The sequence below is a fragment of the Perna viridis genome, chromosome 2, assembly GCF_037379345.1.
Source record: "Perna viridis isolate PV_CMFRI_1.1 ecotype Kerala chromosome 2, ASM3737934v1, whole genome shotgun sequence".
Lineage (NCBI taxonomy): Eukaryota > Metazoa > Mollusca > Bivalvia > Mytilida > Mytilidae > Perna > Perna viridis.
This window is the reverse complement of record NC_142446.1, coordinates 4,714,250-4,737,931: the sequence shown is the minus strand read 5'-3', so window position 1 is coordinate 4,737,931 and position 23,682 is coordinate 4,714,250. Positions and strand designations below refer to the sequence as shown.

Sequence of the window (23,682 nt, the reverse complement as noted above, 5' to 3'; positions counted from 1 at the left end):
TCTAGAAACTCTCGCCAAGTTGCTCATAAAAAGTCAAGTCCGGGGTAGACGAAAGAGGAAAGGAAAACTATGACATGCTGAACAAATCAGTTTTCATGGTGCAGATGGATATACCATAACGATCCATGAGTTCATGATGACGCAATAAAACTTCTGTAGTGATGACTTCAATCTTGTAGCAACATAACCCTGTTCCTGAAGCCTATTTGTTAGAATTCTAGCACAATACAAAAAGTCTGCGTAGTTTTGGCAAGCTCTGGCATAACATATGAGTTGTGATATGAATACTCTATATGCAGGTGCTGAAGGGATGTTGCCACAGATGAAAGGAAAATTGACAATTCTGAATGAAAAGTCATCACGTTTGTCGTAAACTTTGGTCAATAGTTTTCCTTTACCATCGACTTCTTGGTGTAGGTCAAAATATGAGGCTGACTTCACAGTGTCTTTAGTATCCTTTACCTCAAGTTCTTTGGAGTAGATGTGATGTATCAAATCCCAAAAATTAGGATTGTTTAAAGATAATACATCATCTATATAGTGGAAACTGAGATTAAAGGATCTAGTTAAATGATATTCTTTCTTTTGGATCAGATAAGCAATAAAGTCAGCCTCATACGAGTGAAGGAATAGGTCAGCAAGTAGAGGAGCACAATTTGTTCCCATTGGAATGCCGACCCTTTGTTGAAAAATGCGTCCACCACACTGGACAAATATGTTGTCGATAAAAAATTCCAGCATTTTGTAAACATCTTTTTTGGAATTGTTTCATTTTAAATAATTTACAAGTGTTGGTGCAGACATTTAATAGTAGGTATTTTGAGACTGATGTTTAATAGTAGCTAAGAAACAACTTGTGATGATATGTTTTATTGTATTGTTTTTGTTAAAAAAAATTCTGGCTAAATCCCTGCTTATGAACATGACAACTTTTCAAAGGATATTCTTTCTCTATTGCCATTTGAATGACTTAGTTTAAACAAAAGAACGTGCGGTCTTCATTCGGGAATAAATACCACTAAATTCCCAACAGTTTATCAACATTTTAATCAAAAGATCATTCAATCCTCTCTATGAAAGGTTGTATTTTAGAAAAAAGTGACCATCCTACGAACAGTCCCGTTCTTAGTAAAAACTATCGTTTGGAAAGAGAGGAGAACTGGATACGCAGACTAGGTAGTGCAATACCCTACGGATGCACTGACAACATCAAAAGTATAGGAGACCTTTCAAACCAATATAACAATAGGATAAATGTGATGAATTTTTTGGACAAAATTTCCAAGATGGAAAAGGAGTCATGGCCATCGCCACTATACTTCACCTAAGTTACATGATGTCTCCATAGATGGTCTCCTTCCTTTCATACAAAAACCTCTTGGACTTCATCACATTCGAACAAAACTCTATTCTATACCTCACATTCTACTACACTCCCTTTACAAAACAAGTCTTGACACTCCTGTTTCTGACCCTACCTCATCATTATACAGACTTGTTGCCATCATTTTGGATATTGGTTTCCATGGACTCTTTAAACCAGTTTGTGTGAAAAGTCAAGATGAAGAAAAACGATCAGTTCTTACACTACTGTTTGTCAACAAAGGTATAGATGCAATTAATTTGGCTAACATCCTCCATCACAAAAACGCTACCAACAAATCCCCCCCTTATTTCAAAGACAATTCCATACCAATCATTTTACATTCCTTTACTTCACCCATTGCATCCAAAATTTTCAATTATAAAAGGCTATTGCAGAACCTTGAGATTGAGGACTTCAAAGCTAAACCACCTGACTGTTCTTGCAAAAACTCTCCATTGAAATATGGTCCTTCAGTCACATCATTACAGGAGATTTATCCATCATTGAAAACGAATCTCTGTGTAATATCCTTTCTAAAGGTCCCAAGTACTGTGAATCTCGCTCCATAAATTGGAATTATAGAACAAGAAGACATTGATTCGCTGTCGGAGTGGTTGAAGGCTGTGAGGTCTTTACTTAATTTTGAAACGAATGAAAGTTTTAAGTAGGTCAATGAGTACCAATTCTACATCAGTTTTCAAAGACCCTGATGTAGCAGAAACATCGTCTACTATACATGACAAGTATGTTGTGGTACCAGCAGACAAAGCTCAAAACAACATTGTTTTTGTCTGCAAAGCGTTTTACATCCAATATTTATTATCAGAGGCAGAAACAGAAAATAATAGCAGTGATAAGACCTACATGTATACTGCTACCATACTCTTCAAAGAAGAGGTTGTGAAAAGCCATAAATCTGTGCCATCCTCTTTTGGTCTCTCTACCACGGACGATGATTGTGATTTACCGTCTAATCCATACAAACAACATTACATAGCTGGATCTGCAAAATGTACCACCAAACCTCTTTCAAAACTTTTAACTTCTATACTAACAGCTGTGAAAGAGGGTCTGCAGTCGTACCACAACACTTGTTACTCCTGTAGTGGTATTAGTTCAATGTGGATCCTGAAAAGTTCTAAAGATCTTTTGGAGACAATCAGTTCATTTCTTCATTTTAAAGTTATAATACTTCAGGCTAGAATGTTGAAAACAATTCTTTAGAAGAGTGTTGACAAAAGAAATCTTCAACCTATTTCTGGGACTGGTCTTGATCAAACTATACCTATTAAACCCTCTCTCACAATCAACAGAGGATAAAGCAGAAAGAAGGCAAACAGACAGATGCTTGGAGACAATTGACAAGGAAAGGAGAGTAATGAAGACAGAGCAGCTTTGCATCAATCTGGACACCTTTGAATCCAACTAGGACATTCTTAAACATCAGTCACTTCTCCCTGAAATGAACATCACTGATCAAAGACATTTTGAACTCAATTTTCTCTATAATCAGGAAATGTTGTGTTATCCTGTTAGTACATTCACCAAAATATTCATTTCAGTTATGTAATTTTTTGCCCTGTGTTGTTTATTATTGCTTGATTCATTGCTTTTTGATATCAAGTTCAAGATCAAATTCAAAATTTTCAACAAATAATTTATGAATGAAGCATGTTTTTGGTGTTTTGTTGCCTTAATCTAATTTTGTCCACTTCAGATGTTTGTCCACTATTTCCAAGTTGTCTGCTGTGCTTGCAGCATGATACTTGGTTAGAAATTAATGATTTCACCCTAATGCTAATTTTAGTCAGTAATGTGTCTGCGTTGTTATTTTACTTTTTATTTTGAATGAGTGTCATCATTCTGTTACCATGGATTTTATTACTATTGTTGTCAGGGCCTTTCAGAGCTTACTTGAAAGTGTATTTACACTTATTGAAGACCTTTTGGTGATCTCTGTATTTACTATTTTCATACAATGATGTATTCATTACGTTTCACCATATCTGTTCTTTTTTCTATGAAATGAGTGGTAGCTAAGAACTCAAAGGAAGAATTGAACCTTACAAAATCACCAGCTATGATATTACCACCCTCCTCATAAATAAGAAGACAACCAAGATGTCAAAATTCTGGAGTATAGCATTGACAACCAATGTATACAAAAGACTTCTAGGAGTTCTGCCTTGTCTTATTAAGATATTGAAAAAAAAATATGAGTGAACAGTTCAATTAATTGAACACATCATGAGAGACAACTTGGTACTATCTTTACAGAGTTCATCAAAAGTCAGAAAGGGTCCTGTCTCGAAGAGTATATAAAATATCATTTACCACTTTGAACTTAAGTTCAACTTATAATTCATATCTTTTTATCTTTTTGTAAAAAACATACTTTCTGCCAAAATGGTTGTCAATTAATGTAAAAAAAATTTAGTTCTAAAATTGTATTTTTTTATGAGAATAGAAAGTTCTACAAACTAATTATCAAAACTTGACTAAAAACTAAAGATGTATAAATTCATATGGTAATTAATAAAGTGACACTGTTACTGTTCAGCAATAACTTATGATATTTTGCACTCAGGAAAATTGTCAACAGATTGAAAGATGGATGGACAAATTGTTGTCGGATTGACATTTGGATGGACAAATTGATGATGGATTAACAGATGGATAGAAAAATTATTGACAGATTGATGGACAAATTGTTGAAAGATTGACAAATGAATTGACAGAAGGACAGACAAATTGTTGATGGATTGATAGATGGATTGACAAACTGAAAAAAAAATATAGGGTATCTGCATCAGCGATGATATTTAGAAATACTGTGAGAGAGTTCAAAAAAAAAAAAAAAAAAAAAAGACCACTTCAATGGAGTTAAATGTAGAATGTAAAACCACTGAATTGACTTGTCATAGACTTTTTGTATTGTGCTAGGCTTCTGGAACAATTTCATGTTGCTACAAGATCACTATAGAAGTCTCATGGTTATCATGAACTTGTGGATCGTTATGGTGTAGCCATCTGCACCATGAAAACTGATTTGTTCAACATGTCATAGTTTTCTTTTCCTCTTTTGTCTGCCCACAATAATTCCTCATTGCATATCTCCATATGATGCCGAACCTTCCTATTAATAGTCATCAAAACCCCTTTAACAGTTAAGAGGAGTTCCGCTAATGTAAAACCCTGAATTTTGATTATCTTTCATGCATATCTATCTGCATATGATGCCCATCCTTCCTATAAAGTCATCAAAACTTCTGCCTGGTTTAGGAGAAATTGTACTTACAAGAAATATTGAGAGACAAATGGACAGCCAGACAGGATAATCTTATATACCCTGAAACTTAGTTTGCAGGGGGTTTATTGAACATAGAATTGTCCTCCATTATGTACCTATATACTCTAATGCATTCACTATCTTACATCTTTTTATAAGCTGATAATATCAAAACATACTTTGTGTCTATCAATATGTATGTAATAACCAGTGCAATTCCTCCAGAGAACCCAATGAGAGCCATTGGATTGATCCTTGGTAACAACAGCTTACTTAGTCCTGGCAATATGTGGCAAACACTAAAAAGAAAACAAAGTCAACAACAAAAAAAAAAAACAAAACAAAACTGGAATGCCCACAAAAACAAGAGGCTCCCAGGAGCCTGAATCGCTCACCTGGTTAAAATTTGTCTTCAACAAGAAATAAATTTAACAAGGAGTTGTCCAACAATTATGACTCAGAAGACTTTGGTAGGACTTATCATAAGGATCATTTCAGTGATTGAAAGTTTCTTTCTCTCTATTAGTTTTCAAGATACTGGCTGAAAACTGTAAGAAAAAAAATCATTTTTCATCTTTCAAGTGCAATAATTCTAACAAAGAGTCACCGTAAGACTTTTGAAGGCCTTATAATAAGGATCATTTCAGAAATTGAAAGAATTTGGCTAACTTAATGGTTTTGGAGATATATGTGATAAACTAATGTCTGACCCCTATGTTCTATTTTTAGTAACAGCGGCCATGTTTTTCAACGGATCAAAAATCTCCATACCATTTCTATGTAGGATACCCAAAGGAACATTCATACCAAGTTTAGTTCCAATTGGTAAAACAGGGTGAGAGGAGAACATTTTTGAAAGAAATAACATTAAAAATAGCAAAAAAATGTCAAAAAAGGGTAATAACTCCAACATGGCTGAACAGGTTAAAATGAAAATTTGACCACAGATAGATCTCATCATGCTATACACTTTTACCTCATCAGAATTTGGCTAAACCTAACGGTTTTGGAGATGTATGCGAAAAACTACTCTCAGATCCCTATATTCTATTTTTACTAATAGTGGCCATGTTTTACAATTTATAGGAACATTCATACCAAGTTTGGTTCAAATTGGTCAAGTAGAGTCAGAGGAGAAGAGTTAAAAAATTGTTAACGACAACAACGGACGCCAAGTGATGGCTATAACTCACCTGGCCTATGGCCAAGTGAGCTAAAAACAGAAGGCAATTTTGAGGCAAAAGGATTACAAAATATTTTGGTAGATACTGTGTGTACTGAGTACTAAATCAAAGAGTAAATATTTTACAAATTTTATTTTTGGTGTTTTTAAAATTACCACTAAAACATAAAAAAATTAGCACCCTGCAAAAATTACCCCCTTTACGGTATTTGATGTAGTATATAAAGACATGTTATAATAGTACTTTTTATTTGATGATGTAAATCCTATTATATGTATATTTTTGTGGAATAAAAGTCATATTTGTATACAGTCTATATATATCCAATTTCAATTGAAATCTGACCAGTAAGATTTACAGGTTCGAGAAAAATATTGATAACAGCACATTATTGTAAAATTTGGCCATTACTAGAATTATTTCTCAACGATTTTGACAGTTGTCATATTCTTTTTTTTAATTTTGTTATATAATTACACAGAAATTCATATATATATCTATTTGATAAAACAAGGACCTTACATTATCTAAATTGCTGTAACCATCTGGAAATAAATAGCTCCCTGACAGTCACATGTACTGCATGTGCAGGTGTTGACACTATTTTTATTCAATAAGACTATAATCAATAACATGCTACTCAAGGCACAGCTTGATACAACTGTAGAGGTTGAATCCTTAACAATCTGGGCAAGTACTGAGAGACCATTCAAGCCTGAAATTGGATTCAATTAAATGTTTGGCATACTTAAATCCAAGTGGCCCTTTTTTGTCCCTAATTTCTGGATGGTTCAAGCCACAATCAATCCCACCCTTCCTTTGGGAGTAAAGCTCCTTGTGTTACAATTTCAAAGGGATACATACTCTTACACTCAAGTTATTATCATCAGAAAAATGCTTGTAATTGAGTCCTTAGGTCCCTAATTCTTGTGAAAATTTCTACTATCAATCTTAGCTTACCTAAGGTGACATGGTATCTTGTGTTACATTATAAGAGATCATTTACTTTCACTCAAGCTATTTCCAGAAATCATGAAAATGCTTGCTTCAGGTCCAAATTCTTAAATGGTTCCCATCACAACCCCTAAAATCAATCAAAGACTTCCTTTGGGAGTATAGCACCTGATGTTACAGCCTTAAATATATCTAACTTAATATCTACTAAGACCATAACATGATACCAATATATGACTACAAATCTTATGCAGTCTTAAAACAACTGGCTGGTTCTTCCTTTTTTTGTATTTGTCCAAAGACAATGACTGTGATGATGGATTCAAACATAACATCTCCGATTTTATGTAAGTTCCTGTAATCACTAAAAACTAGACTCTTACCCCTCTGACATGTCTGTCATGTGTTCCTGTAACCACTGAGAACTTGACTCTTACCTCTCTGACATGTCTGTCATGTGTTCCTGTAATCACTAAGAACTAGACTCTTACCTCTCTGACATGTCTGTCATGTGTTCCTGTAACCACTGAGAACTTGACTCTTACCTCTCTGACATGTCTGTCATGTGTTCCTGTAATCACTAAGAACTAGACTCTTACCTCTCTGACATGTCTGTCATGTGTTCCTGTAACCACTGAGAACTTGACTCTTACCTCTCTGACATGTCTGTCATGTGTTCCTGTAATCACTAAGAACAAGACTCTTACCTCTCTGATATGTCTGTCATGTGTTCATGAAACCACTGAGAACTAGACTCTTACCTCTCTGACATGTCTGTCATGTGTTCCTGTAACCAACTGGAACTAGATGCTTCAACAACATGGTTCATTGCTTGGTTATTGATACAATATGTCAGAGTAAAATGGGCAAAAAAAGCAGAAATTGTTGCTATCATTAACCTTCCACTGAAACAAAGAATTTTATGTTGTATTTGCATTTTATTTTAGTATTATTACAGAAGTGGCTTGAAAGTGGATTTGGAGGAAGAGAAATGAACTGAGGGACAGGATTTGGAGGATGAGAAAAAAAATGTGGGAAAGTGCAGAATTAGTATGAATATTTATCCTTAAGTGAAAATAAATAACCAACTAGTTGGAGGTTTATCACCTGTCCTCCTCTGAAGGATGAACAACAACCCTAGCAAAACGTACATTAATTCGTGGGTACCAATGTTCATGGTTTAGGAGAAAATGATCAGTTTGTTGATTCTTGAATATGTGGATTTGACAACTCTATCGTACAAATGAATGGAACATTTTCTTTTTGTTAAGAACTAAATTTTGTGCTTTCCAAACCCATGAAAATCACAAAATTTGGTACCCCAAGAACAATAATACTTTACTAGTATATAATATAAATCTTTGAATACCAGACATGTATACACTATCAAATATCACATCCTTTCAAATGTCATGTATGTTAATACATGTAAGATGTTTTACTGGGCACCATGACAACTGATTTTTATGCAGATACCATTTATCACAGTATCATAAAAATAACTAAAGAAATAATTATGGATTAAATGGGACCTGGGAAAGAACAAGAGGCTCTAATCATTCACCAAAGTATGAATTAAATCCATAAAAAAATTGAGACGCTACCCGGGCAACATGCCTAAGTCATGCCTAAAAAGTTTTCATTAAGTTTCCATCCCAAAAAAGTAGTCCCCCTTGACAGTTTCTATGAAAAATCGATACCATCTAAGCTTTTACAGTTACTAACAATTCACTAAAGCTTGAAGGAAACCAGTGAAATGGAGGCGCTATCCACGCAACAATATGTTGAATTATTTTAAAGCATTAAATTGTGTGTTTTATATTTAAGATACTTACGTATGTATATCAGGTTGTATAAACATCCTCTCTACACTGAAAAAGCATAATGTATAACAAATTATACTGTTTGTAATTTTTCCTTATACTACATCTCGATATGTTAAAATACCAGATAAATATGTGAAAAAAATAGGGCATGTATGGAGAGATTAAATGATTACCTGCTACCTTGTTGGGCAATTAAAATAAAAAATGTACATTAATTGTGAAAATGAAAAAGGAATTATATAAACAAGCATAACTGGAGTAGTAAAGCTTATGATGAAAATTGAGCTTGATATGTGTCAGGAAATAACAATGGAGACAAACACCTGATAATTAAATGTGAAGGTATGACATAGTATTTTGTCATTCCAAGTGACAAGGTAGAAAAACCATGAAACAATATCTGCAATAACAAAAAAACCCCATTTTTTGCCATTTAAAAACTTCAATAAAATTTTGGGGGTATCTTGCAATCAAAGAAAAATATAAGAAAACAGATGTTTTTTCATAGAGTTCTGTTTAGAAAATAAGGTACCAAAAATTCAAAATAATAGGTACATTTCATATCAAAGTGGTGACAATGTGTCTTTTTACACATGGATTAAAGGTTATGTTAGGTTTATATAAAATCTGGTCTTGAAAATAAACTAGGTAAAATCAACATGGATATTAGATATTGTAATATATACATGTAAGTAAATGTGTGCAGAACTTGCCAACACAGCAGCCCAGTTGCTAGTAGGACATACTCAGACCAAGTTCTTTGGTCAGTTATCTGGAAGGCTGGGCTCCGCTACAAACCCATTAAAACACTGAGAGACCAGTATTGGTATTCATGGTTGTTAAAAACCCCTAATCATCATGAACTTGCCATCTGGTAGTATTGGACCTTATGGTACAATATCATTGAGTAACATACCCTTTTACTCATGCTGTTGTTTAAAATCAAGAAAAATGCTTGTTTATCGCTCCTTTCAGCCCCTAATTCCTAAATGCTTCAGGTCCTTACTACCTAAAATCAATACAAGTCTGACCTTTGTGGTATAGAACATCATGGAACAATATCATAGAGATCCAAAATTATTAGGACCATAACCAACAAGACCAGTACCAACTTTCCCTTTGTGTGTTAGACACCTTGTTGTTTAATTTTATCAAGATTATTGTGAAAGTATTATTGTTTGTGGGGTACCAATTTCCGTGGTTTTCATGGGAGTTGACAAATCCACGAATTTAAGAGTCTACGAACGGATAATTTTTCCCTAAACCATGCAAACTGGTACCAATGAATAAAAATACTTTCACAGTAACCAACCAAGTTTCATATTATTGCATAAAAAACCAAGAGTCCATAGACAACAACAATAACATGGATGTTGATTGCACAGACAATAACAGTGCCACTATAGGACCACGTTTTTTTCCTATAGAAATTCAGCAAAAGATAAGTTTTCTTTTTTTCTATGCTAAACCAAATACACATCTATAAACCATCACTTACCTTTCTTTTAATATAAATAAAGAACCAAGCTGTGCTAACATTGTACTAGCAAATACTCCTAACACCTCAAATCTCTCGTACCTGAAAAACAAATGCTATGCATGTATTCTTATTATAAGAAAACAATATTTTAAATTTTTTCTGAGGTGGGAGTTCTGATAGATGCCATTTTCTATAACAGGCAAAGCTAATGAGGATGTTGTAAATATTCTAATCACATCAATATAATTTATAATATTCTTACATGTAAAGTTGTGGAAAGCACAAGTGTGTGAATACTCCAAATTAGGCAAAATAAAATATCAATCAAAAGAAGGATATAACTACCTTCCAAGATGTGAAGGATATAACTACCTTATAAGATGTGAAGGATATAACTACCTTCTAAGATGAGAAGGATATAACTACCTTCTAAGATGAGAAGGATATAACTACCTTCCAAGATGAGAAGGATATAACTACCTTCCAAGATGTGCCATAGGATATGAATCATGATGTCAAATTGAACAAGAGAGGACATACTATCTCCATAACTGGTTTAACTCACCCAAAATGAGAGGAGATACTACCTTCATAACTGGTTTAACTCACCTAAATAGAACAAGAGATGTCATACTACCTTCATAACTGGTTTAACTCACCCAAATAGAACAAGACAGGACATACTACCTTCACAACTGGTTTAACTCACCCAAATAGAACAAGAGAGGACATACTACCTTCATAACTGGTTTAACTCACCCAAAAGAATAAACTGGAGTTGGTTTTTGCATCTTAACCCATAAACTCAGCAGACAAATCATTAGACTGAAAAATACAAATAAAATATTAATAAATTTCATGTAAAATACAAATTAAAAGATGGCCAATTTAAAACAAGCAACATCTTCTTGCAATGTAAAACAAAATACCTGGAATATAGAAGTCCCACATTCTGATTTTTGGAAGTGCTATCTGTTAAAATAGAACTAGACAGACAAGAAATCTTAACCTGAAGTTGCACATATTGTCATGCTAGGCATACCACCACTTGTACAGGAAGTTGATATCAGACAGCAACCAAAATATCTTACAACATATGCCCCATCTGTATAAAGCCACATATCAAATATGTATTTAATCTATCTACTGAGAGCTGAGATAATTGCTAATTGGATGGAGGGACAGACACAATGATTCCAATGTACTACCACTCATTGAGCTGGTGTGTAGCTACATTGTGACTCAAATAACCCAAGCTTAACTAGCGTAGAGAGATATCAACATTATATATACATTTGTAAATAGTTACCTGAATATATCAAAAAGTGTTAAATATGTATAAGCTGTGAGTGCTGAAAAAGAACAAAAAAAAGTTTTATTATATATAGTAATAAAAAAAGTGCAATATTCACTAATATTTTACTCTATGTTTCTCACCTTTTTATATATTCTGGGAACTTTACTTTACTCTTAACAAATGTTGATTTTTATATTTGCATACAATATTGTCATTTTGTAAATAAAATAAAATGTGGGAACAGGCTGTTGAATCGCCTATCTTTTGAGCAGAGCAGAATTAGTCCAACCCGAGAAAAAGAATGAACTGAAGTCAATTAAATAGTTGATAAAAGCAAAGTAAAGGTTTTATAGATCAGCAGAAAATGTAAGCAACCATAAACTGTACAAAAAGGGACTTAACCATGATGTACAAGTGGCTGGTATCAGACTTTGTCGAACTTGAAACAATTTATTTCCATGAGGATTGAATAACTGTACATTTAACTTCCAATGTTCTATCATAGTGTTTGTAACTGACTGAGGAAGTATAGGAACATTCTGCAAATTGATTCATCTGATGGTTTACAGGGCGGAGTTAAAATCTTTGACTGAGGAAGTACAGGAACATCATCTGATAGTTTACAGGGCAGAGTTACAATCTTTGACTGAGGAAGTACAGGAACATCATCTGACAGTTTACAGGGCAGAGTTACAATCTTCGACTGAGAAGTACAGGAACATCATCTGAGAGTTTACAGGGCAGAGTTACAATCTTCGACTGAGGAAGTACAGGAACATCATCTGAGAGTTTACAGGGCAGAGTTACAATCTTCGACTGAGGAAGTACAGGAACATCATCTGACAGTTTACAGGGCAGAGTTACAATCTTCGACTGAAGAAGTACAGGAAAATCATCTGACAGTTTACGGGCAGAGTTACAATCTTCGACTGAGGAAATACAGGAACATCATCTGACAGTTTACAGGGCAGAGTTACAATCTTCGACTGAGGAAGTACAGGAACATCATCTGACAGTTTACAGGGCAGATTTACAATCTTCGACTGAGGAAGTACAGGAACATCATCTGACAGTTTACAGGGCAGATTTACAATCTTCGACTGAGGAAGTACAGGAACATCATCTGATAGTTTACAGGGCAGAGTTACAATCTTTGACTGAGGAAGTACACGAACATCATCTGATAGTTTACAGGACAAAATCTAAATTTATTGATCATGTTTCAGGTAAAAGAATAAAATGAAATAATAGAAAACAATTATACATGTTCATTGCATATAAACAGTGTCCAAAGAAAACTTTGCACTAGTGCTAACAATGCTATATTGCACACATGTTCATGAAATTTGATATCTGTTTAGGCCAATATTCACAGTTATTTATGTTAACACCCTATATTATTAGTTTAAAGTAAAACTTCAGATAATTGAAGTCAAATGATAAAACATCATGGACATAAAAAATCAGTATTTGACAACCATTTCTTAACATACACATATATATTGACTATTTAAATCAATATTTAGTGCCATAACTTACCCATACTGTTTGTTGAGTGACACCATACTAACAATGTAAATGTACTGATGATGTTAAACACCAGGAAAATCAATATCTTCTTACTCTGAAAATAGAGAATAAAAACCGTATGTAAAGTTCTTAAGGTGACAAGGAAGAAATATTTTTTAACAGCAATGAAAAGGGATGCTTTGATGCATGGTGCACTTAGTCTTGTATTTGGTCCACCCTTTTTGTGAAGATGACAATATTGGCAACAAATGTCATTACATCTTTTATGAAAGAAATTTATAGTTAGTTTGAAGTTCATTGAACTTATCAATACAGTTGTATTAAAAACAATTTGCACATTATATAAATTCAAACTTTTTGGTGTTCTAGAATTCCATACCTAAAAAAATCCAATTTTGATAAGCGAGCAATATATTATGCTCCACTTACTTCTATGTCAAATTGAAAACTTAAAATACCAGAAAAATTCTTAAAGACAATGACTGAGTTGGCAGTCATTGTTCATTCTGATTTTTCTCCTAAAATTTACACAAATCCTAGGATACACTATCAAGGACAATGTTTACTATATCATGAGATTATTATTCTTGCCTATGTAAATTTCCTCAGGGATTAATTCACAGTTATCCAGAATTCAGTTGATGTTATTATTTTCTTTGTAGTGAACAAAGAAATATCAATACAAACCTTATTTGTAAACAACTTTTGTTTCATACTTGAGGATAAATCAAGAAATTAAAAATAAAAAAAAAACGAAAGTAAATCATTTATGTGGGTCCCTCATTACACCATTCCTGCAATGGTTAAATGTTAGCAAAGATTCATGCCAAAAATGAGTTTCATGATAGGGTTTCAATGGCCATTTGGGCTGCAGCCAAAATTTAGCCACCTGAGCCACACAAAACTAGAGGCTGATCACTCACCTGGTAAAAGGGGGTATAAGGTCAATATCTAATAAAGGTTCTTCATATAACTAGAACTTTTGGCAACTTTAGTAGGCCTTTATTATAAGGATCATTTCAACTATTAAAAGTTTATTTCTACCTATTTTGTTATGCAAGTTATAAGCTAAACATTAAAAAATTGTCATTTTTTGTTTTTCAAGGGCAATAACCCTACTAAGGAGTTGTCACACAACCTGGAACTTGAAGACTTTCGTAGGCCTACTAAAAAGGATCATTTTAACAATTTTTTATCATTTTATTTCAAAAAGTTTTTATCTATCAATTACAGTTTTCAAGTTTTAAGAACAAAAACATATACATGTAAATTGTTTGTTTTGACCTTCCAGGGGCAATATCTCCAATAAGGAGTAGTCATACAACTGTGATCAAATGGCGACTTTTGTAGTGCTTATTTTCCAGTTTCTCTTATAATTTTTGAGATACATTTAGAAATTGGTGATTTGACCCCGTAGTCTTCCAAAAAGCAATGATCTACACATGTACATGTACATACTTGACACAATTTTAAAAGTAGGTACCCCAAATTTGTTTGCTCTTATCTGTCCAAAAATAACAAAACTTAATTCATGATAATAAAGAATTGCAATTTTTAGGGCGGATGATATAAAAATGTAGATGGCGTAAAATGAATTCAAATTACATAGTGACTAGTGAACTTTACCTGTTGTAATCTTGTGATGCTTGAAATTTCTTTAAGGAAAGTAGTAAGTAATGATCGCTGAGTGGCTAGAGGGTAAATTGTTCCCTACAAAAGATAAACCAATTTTAGTAAGAAGTCATCTTTATACCAGACATAAATCACATATAATTGATGGTAAAAATAAGATGTGATTTCATTGTGATTGCTCAATAAGATATATGAACTACAAGTAGAATTACACACCTAACAGAACCAACACACTCTAAATACTGCATTTTAAAAAAAAGAGAAATTCAAAAAAAAAATCCAACACTGTAGGTAGCAACAAGTACAAAATTCATGTATCTTATTTCAATCAACACAGAGTGATTACTGTATATACTCACCTACCCATGTAAGGAGTATAACACAAAGTGATTACTGTACGTACTAACCTATACATGTAAGGAATATAACACAGAGTGATTACTGTTTATACTCACCTTACATGTAAGGAGTATAACACAGAATGATCACTGTATATACTAGACTATACATGTACGGAGTATAACACAGTGATTATTGTACATAATAGAATATACATGTAAGGAGTACAACACAGTGATTACTGTATATACTCATCTATACATGTAAGGAGTATAACATGGAGTGATTACTGTATATACTAGACTATACATGTACATGTAAAGAGTATAACACAGAGTGATTACTGTACATACTTGCTCATACATGTAAGGAGTATAACACAGAGTGATTACAGTATATACTAGACTATACATTTAAAGAGCATAAAACATAGTGATCACTGTATATACTCACCCATACATGTTAGGATTATAACACAGAGTGATTACTGTATATACTTACCTATACATTTAAGGAGTATAACAGAGTGAATTACTGTATATACTACACTATACATGTAAGGTGTATAACACAGAGTGATTACTGTACATACTTGCCTATACATGTAAGGAGTATAACAGAGTGATTACTGTACACACTTGCCTATACATGTAAGGAGTATAACACAGAGTGATAACTGTACATACTTGCCAATACATGTAAGGAGTAAAACACAGAGTGATTACTGTACATACTTGCCTATACATTAAGGCATATAACACAGACTGATTACTGTACAGGTAGGATATGATCTATATATCAATAATTGAACATTATCCAACTTCACAAACATTTACATTGTTCCATTTAACCCATTTAACAATTTTTTAAACCAGTCCAAAAATTAAATTGTAATTACATTTAAAAAATTCTGCTTTAGAAAACTATTTCCTAGATGTACAACTATATGCTTTTTATCAATTTCGATCAAAGGTCAGAATTGATATAGCAGTCACCTGAGCACTTAGATTTATAAAACCTGATAGCATCTGCAAATATCTTACAATACCACAGGAAAATAGTCACATTGGCATTCTCCACTATGGTTCAAATGCATATAATTAGGTCCACTTTGAAGGTAACAGACAATAAACAAACACAATAACAACTTCTACTGTCAAATAAATATGCTGATTAATCTGGCTTATATTAACAACAATCCATTTAAAAATAGCTGAATTCAAACTTAAAAATCAGTATTGTACCTGTTTATTTCCATGTATTACTTCATTAAACCTGTCAATTCAAGATGCCCATTTATTTTTATATACGCTTAATAAACCACTTGATTTTAGCTAGAAATGAAATCCCGGTGAGATCATAAATAGTCATCAATCATAGAATTGAAATATAAAGAGGAATGCTGAGTACTAATTGGAAGAGCTGTCTTCAGACATTTCAAGAAGGCTCTGGTGGATAAAAGGGGCAGTGGTTCTGATCAAGAAACTTGTATGAAGAAAGGGGTTTCAGGCTATTACTTGCTCTCATTGTATGACCATTTTTTTTTTACAAAGAGGTAGCATAACCCTCGAAACCATCCTGACATATCACCCACAGTATCATGTATTTTTATTATGGTTACCGCCTTGTGACATCAGAAGCCAGCAGATGACAAATAAAAATGAAATGTCACATAGATGATGGCATAAGAATTTTGAAAATGCATTTCTCAGAAATGTGTCATTTTTGGGTCTTGTGTTATTGTTTTTTTTTTTGCAAAAAAATCATTCTACTTGGCTATTTAGACCATTTGTATGTTATTACAATAGAGCTGTAGGTAGTCCAGGACTTAAAAGTGCATGGCTTATGTTTCCTGCACCAGACACCATTGGTGAAATTATGTTATATTATTAGATATTATAATTTATGTTAATGTATGAGTCTAGCTGTGAAACTAAGTGCCCAGAAACTAAGTGCTTTTTACATGACACATATCATGTCTATGGGATAACTTGTAGCACTTGAGCTTTAAAGCTTATCGACTGAGAAGTATATCTAGTTGAGAGGAACCTGTATCTAAAGATATGATTTATTTCAAAGATTGTGGATTAAGTTTTAATGCTTTAAAAGAGTTTCAACCTGGAGGTCGATAAATGAATTTTGACCTGAAAATTAAAAAACTGGAAATGGCTAACTAGTAGTTTGTAGTTCAATTATGCACTATGTCCTAAAGTTTTGTATTCATTTACAAGGTGTTCCATGTAAACCTGAATATTACACAAACTGGCACACTGCTAAGATGCATAATGCATCTTGGTATAAATGTACATTGTATGTGTGTTTTGTAATCAGAAATGGCGAATTTTTAAAAATAAAACAAACAGTTCAATATTAAACATTTATAATAATACATGCATTAAGCTTGTGTTAAGATACATTTGAATTTGGTCCTTCCTTTTATCCCAAATTTTTGCAATTTGACGATTACTTGAGTCATCTCAAACGATACAAATTGATTCAGTACTTGAGTACTTTGATTATCAATTGGAATTTTCCAGCCAATTTTACTGGATTAAACTACTGCTCTTAACTTCTTGATTAGCAATTATAAAATATTGATGAAAGGATGAAGATTTTGACTGATACATGGATTAAACAACATGCTAAACACATTCAAATTTTTGAAGGTAAAAAAAGATGTCCCCAAAACTTCATTTAAATTTAAAGATCTTAATTTCATTTGCAGCAATGATAGAATATTATGAATATTATTGAGCTGAATAATTGCCTGAAACATAATTACTGCTCTTGAAAGAGATTTTTGAAATAGTAGGGAAGTTCCTGATATAAACCGGTAACAAGAAGTATTATGATTCTGAAGAATCAAAACCCCTAAAAGAAATTCAAAGGGCCTTGTTCAGAAATTGACGGTCCTGAATCAAAGACTAATACTAATTTGAACACCTGTTATTTAAGACAAAATATTTTGTAACTCTGAATATTGTTACCCTTCTCTGCAGCCATGTTTAGTATATAATTGAAGTAACTGCTTGAAGACCACAATGCATAATATTTAGCCACAGTTGTCAACTCATTTCAGCAATCACTATGAAATACACGTCACATATTCAAAGTGTATTAAAAGACAAACAAAATTTTGCTTAATCTTGCTTCAATTGACGTCACAACCCTCAATTAAAAGCTTCACCGAGAGCAGCACTATATACTATATTGCACAATATTTTGAAATTTCAATTTAAGTACAAAGTTCTGCTTCAGGGTGCATTCATAATCACTTTTTACCTCATTATCTCAAAAACAGTAAATGATAAAAGTAAATTAGCTAAGCTTCTTAAAACTCTTGTATTTAGTCAGGGATTTTCATTAGGAATCAAATAATTTTTTTTCTCAAAATTGGACCAAAAATAGAAAAGACCCCCTTATAACTCAATAAAAAGCTTTGTCAAGCACAGCATGATACGCCCAAAGTGGTCGAACCCTGAACAGTTGTGGCACATGTGGACACAATATTAGTTTTTGACACACTTAAGCATAAGGACTAACAATTCATCTGGGACAGGCTAAGTTAAAATCAACTAAATTGTCAAATGCAAGAAATGCTTTTAATAGCATTTTCATGACCTGAACCAGAATTTTGCTAAAGGCAACAATTTTTGAATTTTTTTCAAAAAACTGTCTTCCGACCCCAAAGTTCCATTTTTAGTATAGGCAGCCATATCTATTAATGGATTAAAAATCACAACAGTCATTTTGAGCACTTTACACTAAAAAACTAATATGCCTATTTTCATTAAATGATCTACATTTGTATTAGAAGATACATATTAGAAGGGCCATAACTCCTATATCAGTTGAGGAATCGTTTTGACAATTTTACCATTGCCTGTTTAGTAATTTCATAGGAGAAGATTTTTAAAAATTTGTCCACAACGACGACAGACACCAAGTGATGGCAAAATCTCACTAGGCCTTCGGCCAGGTGAGATAAAAAGGCTATTTTTCAGGTGTGGCCCCTTAGACCCCTTATAACTAGAAAACCGTGGGAGATATCTGAAATCTATTGCAAAGTGCAGGCAGGGATATTTATGAGAAATCCAATATAAATTTTTTTTGGGTATCGGACCAAAAATTAAAAAGTCCATTTTTTCAGGTTTAGCCCCCTTGACCCTTATAATTCGAAAACTGTAAGAGATATCTGAAATCTGATTGAAAACTGATGACAGGGATTAGTTATGATGAATCAATAAAAAATTTCAAAATCGGACCAAAAATAAAAAAGTTGAATTTTTTGGCATTGTCCAACTAAATATAATTATAACTTATGAACGGTCCATAACACATAAAATCTGCTGATACATTTGTTGACCAGAAATAAACAAAGATCACAATAAAAAACAATGAAAATAAAGAAAAAACCAATCATTCTGCATGGGTTTTAATAAAACACTTATTTTCACCATTTTGTCCCCTTTTTCTAAAACAGTAGAGGCCACTAAGTCCAAATTAAACAGGAACCTCCTTCAGTGGTTAGTAAAATCATATAAAAATTTCAGAACAATTGGTTAACCACAGGTAATGTTATTGCAGGGAAACGAAGTGTACCCAGAAGATGATGACAATGCACCATAATTTTTTATTATATGATTGCAAAGTTTTTGCTGTCATATAAAAATGTAAGAGATATCTGAAATCTGATTGAAAAATGCCAACTTCCTTGAACACCCCAAATGAAAATGGATGTCATATGATGGCAATAGCTCATGTGACCTTCCATTCGGTGAGCTAAAAATAATGTCATTGCCATGACAGCATTTGACTGATTGATTGATTGATTGTTGGGGTTTAACGTCCGAGCAGCAATATTTCAGCTATATTCAGACAATGAACATGAAATGGATGATAAAATGAACATGAAATGATGATGAAATGAAAAAAAAAAGGATGGGACAAATGGATAACAGGGTCGACAAATTTTGATCGCCACTAGTAAAAGGGGGATGGGTAGGGTCTGGCAATTTAGCCTTCTATGGCAGAGCGCAAAGGTTCCTACTCCTATCGAATACCACAGCAGGGTTCTTTAACGGGCGAGGAACGTGGCATCTTTCGCAACATGGTGCATCACTATGGTTTGCGGTCAGGTTTTACGTATTATAGCCTGACAACCTCAGCATGCAACACACCAGGGGTACCCCATTCCACCACCTGGGGCACACAACCCAGTTGCTCTGTGGGCAGAGTGCCCTAGCCCCCGGCTACGGTTCTGAGCACTATTTAGTCGCCTTTTACCACAAGCTTAGCGCTGCTGCAGGCCTATTCTTTTGACACCCGGACCTGCACGGCTGACAGCATTTGAATTTAAGAAAAACTTACAGAAGTGTAGTATTTTGTTCTCTGTCCTTGGTACTTTACATCTGAAAAAAAAAATTATCTCATACATGTATAATGTTTGGTTTATAAACTTCCTATTTGGAAGATGCTGAAACCAAGTTTGTCAGGCATGTAAATATGTGATCTATCAAAGTTACTTTAATTTTCATTGGATGAACTATGATGCCAAAATTGCCAATAAAAATAAATGTTCCCTTCTTCTCAGGCCACAAACATGCTCTCTAGAATAACCCACTTTGAACAAGTTGGGAACAAGTCCTAGAAGTTTGGTAAACTACCCCTCATTATCATATAGTTTTTACATGGTGATTCACCCGTCACAAAATTAGAAAGTTAGGAAATGTAATATATTAGTTAAAATTGTGAATATTTAGTGTATTCCAGAAACACATATTTTCTGAAGAAGGCACATTTTAAGATGTAATACAATGTACATGTACAGTTAAACTTCACTTGCTCTAACTCAGACATCCATGATTTCTCTAATCAAAGTACCAAAACTTACTCCTATATAATCAGTATAAATACATGTAACCTTGGATTATTTCGAACTTCGATTTCTGGAACAATTTGTTAATAAATCTTTAGAGAATTAACCTCACAAACTGGAACTTGTTAGCAATTTTGTCGGCTTGGGTAGTAAAAGGTGTAAGAACTGAAGCCGTCATTAATCAAAGGGTCATTTAGGTAAAGATGAACTCTGACCCGCAACGAAAAAAAAAATACTTAAATCTTCAGTCATCAATTTCTTGAACTCCCAATAACTCAAACACATTTGAATGGTCTCTTGAAGGTTTGCATGTCAGCGTCTAAAAAGTTATGGACCTTGAACAATTTGTTTTTACTTGGGTCTGTGATTTTTGAAATAATGAAAATAAAAATATACTATTTTTGCAATAGTTATTCAAAATTAAACAAATACTCCCACTTTTTAACAATCACAAATACTCCCACTTTTTAACAATCAGTGCTCTAGCTAGGTTTTGAGAAAATAGAGGGGCACAGGGATGAGGGCACTTTAACATGTAGCATGTTTTTTTCAATCAAAAATGGACATTGATCTTAGCGTTATATTTTCATTAAGTAACAAATATTTTACTTCAGTTGTTTTCCTTTCTTGTATGTTTGTATTCTTATTGCATACCTGCCAACTTCTGAAAATAAAGGTAGGACAATGTATAAATGGACAGTGTGGTGTCATATTTTGCAAACTGAATAAGTTTTACTGTATTAATATATGCATGACACCCTTATTGTATTAAAACACCTTTCTCAGTTGATCAAGTGCTTAGTGAAAACATGTACATGTGAAGAAATAAATGTGGTTAATCAATTAACAAATTACAGAAGTTCAAAGTTCCCCTCCTATATTGCTCCAATTAAATATCAAAATCCTACTTATTTAAGAGGAATATTATTACCTATAACTATTGCAATCTCAACTTTTGGATAATGCCCTGTATTGTTGAAGATATAGAATTTTTTTTAATATTGAAATTATAAGGGAGGTAACTGACATTTTTGTATAAACAAACATAACATGTGGAACATGCGTTTGTTTACATTATTTATTTATTATTATTTATTAACCAATGTTTGGCTGTCCATAAAATGGTAATGTGTCCAATTGGGATATCTACTTGTCAATCACCATCTGATAACCATGATCAGCTGATTGACCACTGATAATTACCTGAGGTTTAATTATGATATGATTTAGTTCATGAAGGTGACAATTCTTAATTGGCTTGGGATAATTTATTAACAAGAGTGTAATCTAAACGGGACATTCAGATAATTGTCAATGGGCACTAAGGAGAATTCAATAGGGGCAGGGTGCTGTGCCCCTTCATTTTGCCTTAGCTAAGACACTGACAATATTTTGGCATTAAAAAGGGAGCATGTTGACAAATAAAGTTCTCAATTGATACCACACACCTAAATAAACAAGAGATTTGAAACTAACTATCGATGCCATATGTGTTGAATTTACGAATACATTTACTAATTTGGCCAGGGAATTAATACCAACAAAAACAATTCTCCTACGTGATAAAGATAAACCTTGGTTTAACTGCACTATCAAAAAAGAAATCAGAATTTGTGATCGATTGTCTTGAAGCATAAACAGGATTAAGACATCCAAAAATGTAAACGTCAACGTAATATGGTTAATAATATAAAGAAGATTGCAAAGGAAAAATTTGAAAGTAATTTAGATAATACGCTTCTGGAAAAGTCTCCTAACTCTAAAACTTACTGGAAACGTTTCGATTTCTTGATAAATGTTAAAACTTCTTCTACAATTGCTACATTCATTTCGTTTGTAAGATCTTGATGCCCACTTAAGAGAATATTACTTTCTATTTCTATGGGTAGCCAATTCAGTTTATGAATAAGGTCGTTTCGGATATCATTGTAGAAAGGATAGACAAAGAAAAAATGATTTACATCCTAATTTTTAGCACCACAATTACATGCTGGGCTAGACATTATGTTAGTTTTAGCAAGATCTCCATTTAGAAATGAAGCCGAACAACAGAGTTGCGAGAGTATTATGTTAAATTTTCGTGGGCCGTAAGAATAATATGAAGGTGTAGTTATTTTTGTGGATTTATCTTTTATTGCTGCCTTGAATTTGGAAAGAGAGCCTAGATCATGAACAGATGGGTCAAGTTTGTTCCATGCTTCAATAACAGAAGGAATGAGGAATGAAAGATTCAGATGTTAATGACAGCCTACAGAATGACTGTATTAAATCCTTGCCAATTCTCAAGGAAAAGTAAAGTAAATTTTATTTAAAGTCAGCATATATGTACAAATAACAAAATAACATGAGCACTGAAGTGCTCTTTAACCGACAATGTTAGGAATACGAAGTTACATCGGGGTTATTGAGATAGTTGGGTGCTTTATAATTGACAATGTTGTAAAATAAATGTAGTTTTCTTCGCTTTCTTCTTTCAAAGAGTGGCTCCCAGCATGTTTCAGGGTACAAAAATTCTGTTTTTGTAAATATCAGTAACCCTGTAACAATTCTAGCAGCCTCAAGTTGTAGTTTTTCAAGTCTGTATGCATTTAGTATTCCAGTTATCCCAAACTTCACAACCATATTCAAAAAGTGGGCGGATGTATACTGTATAGAGTTTGGAAAGAGTATCCCTATTTAGCTTATATTTTAACATTCTTAAAATGTTTAAATGCCTATTCACACTTTTAACAATAGAATCTATTTGGTTATTCCATTTACCATCTTGTGAAAAAGTTATTCCAAGATGTCTGTGGCTGTGTGTTATCGGTATAATATTATCATTTAGGGAAAAGGTCATCTGGTGTTTTAATGTTTGAGAAAAACATTATTTCGGTTTAATCTGGGTTAAAGTTCATTAACCACTTA

The 23,682-nt window shown here is 33.2% G+C and overlaps 1 protein-coding gene across 5 annotated transcripts in view; it reads right to left on the bottom strand.

Moving 5' to 3' along the window:
• LOC148623368 (zinc transporter 6-like) overlaps positions 1 to 23,682 on the bottom strand; it is a 30,443-nt gene that overhangs the window by 4,362 nt on the left and 2,399 nt on the right. For 3 of the 5 annotated variants that reach the window (XM_088565188.1, XM_088565191.1, XM_088565192.1), the window contains exons 2-10: positions 20,268 to 20,308; positions 14,553 to 14,636; positions 12,936 to 13,020; positions 11,409 to 11,451; positions 10,859 to 10,924; positions 10,118 to 10,198; positions 8,629 to 8,664; positions 7,555 to 7,698; positions 4,835 to 4,954 (exon numbers count right to left, since the gene is read on the bottom strand). In XM_088565188.1, coding sequence (XP_088421314.1) covers positions 4,835 to 4,954; positions 7,555 to 7,698; positions 8,629 to 8,664; positions 10,118 to 10,198; positions 10,859 to 10,924; positions 11,409 to 11,451; positions 12,936 to 13,020; positions 14,553 to 14,636; positions 20,268 to 20,308 — 700 coding nt within the window. Of the gene's footprint in view, positions 1 to 4,834; positions 4,955 to 7,554; positions 7,699 to 8,628; positions 8,665 to 10,117; positions 10,199 to 10,858; positions 10,925 to 11,408; positions 11,452 to 12,935; positions 13,021 to 14,552; positions 14,637 to 20,267; positions 20,309 to 21,384; positions 21,440 to 23,682 lie in introns of all 5 variants that reach the window. The other 2 variants (XM_088565190.1, XM_088565189.1) reach the window with 2 other exon arrangements.